Raw genomic sequence first — 8,252 nt, forward strand, 5'->3', positions numbered from 1 at the left:
GCCAGTCCCTGCATGGCCTTCTGCCAAGGCAGCCCAGCGTGTTGGCCCCACGAGGCCTAGGAAATGTCCCCAGAAGCCCCATTGCTCAACTCAGTCAGAGGGTCACAGTCACTTAGAGCATTAGTCAGTCGGAGCCAAATGCGAGCATCTGGGCTGCAGGGAGCACTGGGTCCGTCTTCATCAAGGAGCCTGGCCTGCAGGCAGAGGCTCTGAATAGTTTATAGTGAAGTAGGGAAAGCTCATGGTCTCTTGGGAGTATTTGTATGTGGGTTTTTTAATTCCGTTGCCCGAGATGGATTAGGGTTCTCACAGGCTAAATACAAGCACTTGTTCTACTATAAAGCCGCCTGCTCTGAGGGAAGGACCATTTCTCATCAGATCAAGGAAAAGCATATCCCAGTCGATGCAACCATAACGGAACTGCCCATGATGGGGAAGTGCTGACCTGAGACCCAGAACTCCCCACGCATTCACAGGCTGCTGCCACCACACCAGAGGCCTGTGTCCTTCCATTTGGTAGCCAGAAGCTACATCAGATGGCCCATAGGCCACTGTGAAGCCCCCACTGACCCAAGGAGGTCTGAAGCTAGATTGTAAAACTCCAGAGCTGGTACTCTGTGAACAGTGTGAGGGTCTCAAGGTGCCTCTTCATGGGCAGTTACCCACTACCCTTGACTAAAATGTGGATTTTTCATAATAACAGATCCAGAGGTTCCTTTCTCCTTTTTTAAAAGATAGGGTCTCCCTGTGTAGCTCAGGTTAGCCTTGAGTCTCCTGTTTCAGTCTCCTGACTGGCATTATGGGCAGACACTACCATAAACAGGCACATTTGGTGATTTCTGAAATGGCCTCTTAACATGCCACTACAGATCTACAGCATTGGAGGGCAAGAGGATCCAAACGGAGGCTGGCCTGCAGCTGGGTGTTTAGTTAGTTGCATCTTTTCATCTACCTATTATGCTTTGCAAGATTTCCAACCTCCTCTTTGGTTTGTCCACAGCTGACCCAGAGAGACTTTCTCAGCCTTGCCTGGGCTGCAAGCATCACGCCCGCTAGGGGGCAGGAGGCTCAAGGCCACCAAGCCAAGCCACAGGCATGTGTCCCCAGCCTCCGAGAGCTGGTACGAAGTCCAGTCAGATCCAACTCCTGAAGTCATCTGTGCGTCACGTTTTTCTATTTAGAGGCACTTGAAGCCATCTTTAATCATCAGATCCCCCAGGACTTGAGCAACTGTGGCAGGGGACACTGACAAGGGAACAGCCACTGGCACTCACTGACTCCTGACCTCATTTCTACCCCACAGTGCCTTCCTGTCACTCACTGAAACCAAAACTACAGCCTGTGCCTCCCATCAGGGACAGCAGCTCATTTGCCTGCCCTACAACAAACCTCTGGCCTCGCTTTGACAATGGCCTTACAGACTCTCGTGGGAGGACAGGCTAGTGCCAAGGGGACCAAGAATCAGAAGCCCAAGAGCTGATCCTGGTAGAAAGAAGCAGTGTCCAGATAATCCTGTGATCCCGGTACCCGACTCTAAAGTGTCAAGCATGTGGCCCTACCTGTGGGAATAGAAATGTCCCCATTGTAGAAAGATCTACAGAGATGGGCCTTGGGGAAGTGATGCTGTAGGGCCAGTAGGGTCCCGAGGGGTGGGGCTGTGGTTTAGTGTCAGAGTGCTTGCCTATAGTGTCAATTCCTAACACTGAAAGAAAGATGGAGAGAGAGAAAGAAAGAAAGAAAGGAAGGAAGGAAGGAAGGAAGGAAGGAAGGAAGGAAGGAAGGAAGGAAGGAAGGTCGGTTTGAGAAAGCTCATTTGCCACTTTAAGAGGAGACGGCCTTCCGAGGACCAGAAATGGGTCTTCATCAGACACCACATACGTCAGCCTTGATTTTGGACTTCCTGGCTTCCAGAACTATGAGGAATGTATTTCTGTTTCAGAGCCAGCCAGTTTATGGTATTTTGTTTATTAGTCTGCCTAGACCAGACAATATCACTTCCAATTCTGAGCAAGAGGGAAGTCCTAGGAGCAGGTCACGAGACAAACACTGGTGACTTAAACCTATGTGACAATCACTCCCAGCTGCTGTCTACTGCATACTCCTCCCCAGACGCCAGCCTCACCTGGAAGGCCCTGCCTGAGGAGGGGCCCACTTGATTCTCGTCTAGGCACTTCAGCCACCAATAATAGATACCCAAGTGGCAGGTTGAAACTTAACGGGGCTACCACCTGGGACCTGCAGTCCTTCTGATATCATGGCAGCCAACCTTGGAGAACATCCTGGCCCCTCTACCAGGAAACCCAACTCTACTGCTGAGACATTAATGGACCATGTGAACCTGACACATTTCAGGCAATATAGAGAAAGATTACCTCCATCTGTCACTGGGAGATGGTCATGTCAAGTATGGCTTAAAGCCTTGCCACCCAGCAGACCACATAGGGCAGACAGTCCATGACCTTTACAGGAGGGTTTCATGCCGCCCAAACACCTGTCTCTACGGCAGGTAAGCCTGGGTCCCCACCATCAGCACACACATGGTCACGCCTACCCTCTGAGTAGCATGATTCAGCATTTCCTGCCAAGCAGAGTCAAACTGCCGTTTGTCATCCTCCAACAGTCGCTGCTCAGCCAGGGAGATTGTTTCCTTGGCTGCACGGAGCACTTCCGTGGCCCTCTGGAAGTCCTGTGTGGCTTTCTGCGCTTCCAGCTGAGCCTGTGGAGAGAGAAGGTCTTGTAAGGCCTGAGGCAAAGGCCAGGAGTCCCCAGAGATGAGCGGCCCATCCTGACCTATCCATCATCTCTGCCTCTCTCTTGGATGGGCTACACGGGGAGGTCCCTCGTACATCGGGTGGGGTAGCAGGTGGCTGATGACTGAGTGAATACCAGGTTGGTGGGCAGACAGTCTCCATGGTCTGGAGCTCAACAGAGAATCAAATGCATGGATCTTGCATCTGTGATGGCAATGGCTAATTATAAGCCTTTCTCCAAAGTCTTGGCTTAGGAATGAAGCCCAGGCAAGCACAGCAGTCCTGGGAATCTGCCCTGCACATCACAGGCCAGAGTGCTCCAGAGACCACAGCTGTAGGCCTCCGTTCTTCAGATGAGGCATGGTAGCTGAAAACAGTTTTGCCTGAGACTCCAGAGCTGGCCAGAAGCAAGGCTCCAGGCAAAGGCCCCATAGCATGAGGGCTAGCCTTGCGCATCCACTGCCAGAAAGCCCCCTCAGCCCACCCGAACACCTAGGCCCAGGCCTACTGACAGCACAAGCCCTGCTTTCAGGAAAGAAGGGTCAATACAAATGGCAGCTGCTCTCACATCCACGGCAGTATGTGGACGTATGCACACGGAGTAACCGGACGTGAATGCTGGAGATCACTCCTTGGGAACCTTGTTTTCTGGGACAAGGTTTCTCACTGGATGAACTCCCCTGTTAGGCCAGTGAACCCCAGGATCCACCCACCTCTCCAGTGCTGGGATTCCTACCATGCCTGGCTTTCTTACGCAGGTTCTGGGGATTGAGAACTCGGGTCCAGATGCTTGCACAACCAGCACTGTACTGACTAAACAATCTCAGGCCAACATGTAACCCTGGGCATCTAAATATGATTAACAAAAAAATGTAAACATCTCTCCCAGCCTAGAGAGAGCTCAGTTGCTACTGTGCTTGCTACACAAGAGGACCAGAGGCTCAGATCCCCAAAACTCACGTAAATGCCGGGGGGTAGCTGTGGCAGTTGCCACAGCTCAGAAAATGAAGACAGGAAGTTCTTGAAGCAAGCTCCAGGCTTAGAGTTTTTGACTGCCTCAAAAACTAAAGTGGACAATTGATTGGGGACAATTCCTGATACCCACTCACCCACAAGCACATGCACACACACACTCATGAGTATGTACTTGTTCACACGTGTGCCATGCATGTGAATATGCATACATGCACAACACACACACATGAAAAGAAAAAAAACACCTCATTTTAAAGACTCAGTAGGGAAATGTTGATTATCCCATTAGCCATTTTTTTCTGATCAATGATGAGATATGAGAAGTATTAAACTAAATCAAATAGACTGAAATTAGTTTCATCTGTTTGTTTCCTCATAGGTGACTCGCTACTGCTTTAGGACTGTTGAAGTTCCCTCTCGAGAGTGGGCTATGTGATATGACTGCATCAGTTGAAGTTCCCTCTCGAGAGTAGGGTATGTGATATGACTGCATCAGCAGCGGGGCTGGAGAGATGGCTTGGTAGGAAAAGTGCTTGCTGTGCAAGTGTGAGGACCTAAGTTCAGGTCCCCAAAATCCACACAAAGCCACACCCAGTGGCATGCATCTGAAACCCAGTGCTCCAGGGCCAGAGGGGAGATGGGTGAAACAGCAGAATCCCCTCAGATGCTCACAGGCCAGGTCAGCTAGTGTGGTGAGTACAGAGACAAACGAGACCCTATCTCAAACAAGATAGTCAGTGAGGACCAACCCCTGAGTCAGTCCTCTGGCGTCCACTCTCACAACGTAGCATACACGCTCCCACACTGCTAACCCCTCTCTCCCGGCTCACCTCCAATTCCCACCTGGGCAAGGGCAGGACATGGCTACATGCTAATCTGCCCCAGACCACTCCCAGAGTCAACAGGGTCCCTGGGCCAATTACAGAAGACCTGATGGGACACCCCCAGGACAGCCCCTGGGACTCAGGAGGGGAACAAGCAGGTCCCACCCTTCCCCAGAGGAAGCCTCACATGACTTAGAGGAAAGTTTCACATAGACTGAAGGCATTTTGCAAAGAAAATTAAGGGGAACAGCAGAGAACACCACAGCCTTGGGGGAAGAAACAGCCCCGTAACCCATGGTAACCCACAACGGGCATCCTGTGCACACCCGCAGCCCACAGAGATCCACTCAGGACTGTACCCCACATGTAGCTGATCTGCAGAAATCTATGCTTCAGGGTTGTGTCAGGGCAGAATGGGACTTGCTTCGTGTAAGAGGAAACTGGGGAAGGTTTCCCTAAAGAGAGGCCTGAAGCAAGAGCTGTGGCTCAGGGCTGATGGAAGTCAGGGGGAGCACCGGAAGTCAGGGGGAGCACTTAAGACTCTGAAGATGTATCATGAGATAGGGTTTGTAGGAGATCTGATAATGCCTGGAAAGGAACATTTTAAAAAGCCAGCCTGGGCTATACAGTAAGATCCTGTCTCAAAAAAAATTAATAATAACAATAACAACAATAATAATAGAAGCCTAAATGAATGCCCACCTACCAGTCATCAACATCCACCGAGGTAGCCTGACCACACACAGGGATGGGGATGCCCACCCTCTTTAGAACTGACCGCCACTGAGAAGTGACTGTATGGCACTGACACCTGGCTCTATACCAAGCTGAGCCTCCTGCCCATTCTTACTTCTCCAGACAGGTCCAAGACGGGAAATCTGGGCAGGCTTCAGAAGGTGAATTGTGACCCATCCCCCATCTCGAGTGTCCCCACAGCTTTTCCACAGCTCTAAGACACAGGGATTCATCCCCTGGAACCCCAACATTTTCTAAAGTGGGATCTCTCTGCCCCTTCTTTCAGTTGCTACCCATCTAGCTATCTATCTATCTATCTATCTATCTACCTAACTAACTAACTAACTAATTTTAAAGATATCTTCTTTTAGGCTTTGAGGTTGGGCTCAAACTCAAGGAAATCCTCCTGCCTCACCTTCCGAAGTCTGGGATTACAGAGATGAGTCAGTTCACACTTAATTTTTTTTAAAGATTTCATTAGACAGCATTGGCTGGCCTAGAACTTGGTATGTACAGTAGGCTGGATTTGAATTTGTCACAATCCTCCTGTCTCTGCTTCCCATCTATGCCCACCCTTGTGTGTGTGTGTGTGTGTGTGTGTGTGTGTGTGTGTGTGTGTGGAGGGGGTTACTGTTTGTAGCGAGTGTATGTGGTATGTGTGCACATGTGCACAAATGTGTTCATTTGTATAGTATGGGCACATGTGTGGAGAATCCTGAGGTTGACAATGGGTGTCTTCTTTATGGCTCTCCATCTTATATGTAACTGAGCCTAAAGCTCATCACTTCATCTAGCTTAGCTACCCAGCTTCTTCCAGGATTCTGTCCCTCTTCAGGAGCTGGGATTACAGGCAGGCTGCCACGCCCACCCAACATTTACATGTGTGCTAGGGGTCCCAACTCCTCACACTACCATAACACATACTTTACTCTTTGAGCCAGCTCTCTAACCCCTGTATTCATTCATTCATTCTAAATTTTGAGACAGGGACTCATATGGCCCAGGCTAGCTTTGAACCTGAATTTAATGTGTAACTAAGAGTGAAAACCTAAGGTTCAGTGGTTAAGTATACTTACTGTTCTTACAGAGGACAGGAGTTCATCTGCCAACACTCACATCAGCCTTATAACCACCTGTGACTCCAGCTCCAGGGGACCCAGCATCCTCTTACACACACACACACACACACACACACACACACACACACACACACCCATAAGTAAAAGGTAAAAAATAATCAAGTCTCAGAAAAAGAATGGGCATGGATTCCTACAGTGAGCACACAGTGAGGAGCCAAAAGAGATTCCTCACCAACATGGGCTCCGAGGGCGTCTTTTAGCCTCCAGAGTGTGTGTGTTGTTCTGCCATTTAAGGCCTCCAGCCTATGGCCTTTTGTTACAGTAATGCCAAGAAGTGAGGTACTGCATAAGGAATGCCTAAATGGTGGAAGCAGCTGTGCCAACAGGTAGGTGCACACTGGAGGCCACTTTCCATAACTCATCCCTCTTCCTCTTTTGCTCTCTCTGGGTTCTTTGATACAGAGTCTCATGTAGTCCAGGGTGACCTCCAACTCACTACGTAGCGAGGCTAGGTGTGAACACCTGATCTTTCAACCCCAACCTGGGATTATAAGCATATACCACCACACTGAGGGCTACTCATAAGACACTTTCTAAAACTACACATGCAGGACAAAGAAGGCAGGGCCCGTGGCGGGAGGGACAGTGTATGGTTCACTGGCCAGCCAGAGATGGAAGCAGGTGATTCCAAATTTATCAAGTGCCTTCTAGAGACTATGTTCCAGAACACAGAGGATATGCGTAAGGAACTCTCACATGAGACCATCCATGGGCTGTGAGAGGTGAAGCAAGAGGTCAGTTATGAAAGTCTTAGGCTGGATTTCTCAGGTGTTGGACTGAGACCCTGCCACTCAAATCACCTAAAAACTACTACGTGTGTTTGAGATTTAACTTGAGAGAACCCCCCAGTTACATCACAAGGTACAAAACCTCAACGGCAGAAGCCAGTTTAGCAATCCCAGAGAACGCTGCCTCCGGGATGCTAACAGAGTTCATGGAAACAGACATGGGGAGAATTTTTAAAGGCTGCTCATGAATGAGTGACCATCACTACACACTGGCTCCAGTCAGCCGTGTCTTCAAAGCACTTGAAGACATATGGGCACTCTACAAAGTGTCACAGGCGAGGGCATGAAGAGCAGAAGGGGTGGCCAGAAGACAGCAGACAGGGGGCATCTGTGTTCTATGACTCAGGGTCCACTCAGCTCCTACCTGCTCTCTGAAGGGCACCCAGACATTTGCACTGGCTACAGTGAAGGGTCTGGTGGAATGAGGCTTAAAGACCAACCCAGTCTAACCCCCTCACTTTTCTAAGGAAGGCTGAGTAGTGACACATCTTGCGTCTCTCATGGTCAGACGCCCAGGACACAGCATCTGCTGCCAGGGTGCTTCTGACATTGACCTTATGGATAAGTGGTTGGGCAATCTACTCGTCACCACTACCTCGTGAGAACCGTGGCTCAGCTATTTATCCTGAATCTGCTTGTCAGCCTGTTTCTACTTCCTTCTGGTGCTTGCATCTCCATCACAATGACTAGCGACTTACACAACTGCCAGCCACGTGCAGCAGGGCCTCCAGGAACAACACATTCCAGATCACACTCTTCCTGTGGATGCACAGACACCACAGATGCCAACTTCTCCCTGCCCACTCTCTCCAGAAGGGTGCACCCACAGTCCTGCTGGGCCTTCCTCCCACATCTACTGTGCTGGAGCAGCGAGGGGTACATCTGCTATGGGACTGCTGATGGCAGGAGTCCTGGGCCAGGCATGTGGCAGGGGCATGAGCTAAGGGACAGACAGCAGTGACTGTTTCCCTGGGCCCTGCATGCTCTATACTATACACTCAACTGACACCCTCCTCTGCTGTGGCAGCTTCCAAGTCAGCG

General features: G+C 50.1%; 1 protein-coding gene across 1 annotated transcript in view; it reads right to left on the reverse strand.

Moving 5' to 3' along the window:
- Nucleotides 1-8,252, reverse strand: part of Sh3bp5 (SH3 domain binding protein 5) — a 64,186-nt gene that overhangs the window by 12,686 nt on the left and 43,248 nt on the right. Inside the window, exon 4 of the mRNA XM_031361775.1 lies at nucleotides 2,552-2,716. Within this exon, the coding sequence (XP_031217635.1) occupies nucleotides 2,552-2,716 (165 nt within the window). The remainder of the gene's footprint in view (nucleotides 1-2,551; nucleotides 2,717-8,252) is intronic.

Source organism: Mastomys coucha, unplaced genomic scaffold, assembly GCF_008632895.1.
Source record: "Mastomys coucha isolate ucsf_1 unplaced genomic scaffold, UCSF_Mcou_1 pScaffold9, whole genome shotgun sequence".
Classification (NCBI taxonomy): Eukaryota; Metazoa; Chordata; class Mammalia; order Rodentia; family Muridae; genus Mastomys; species Mastomys coucha.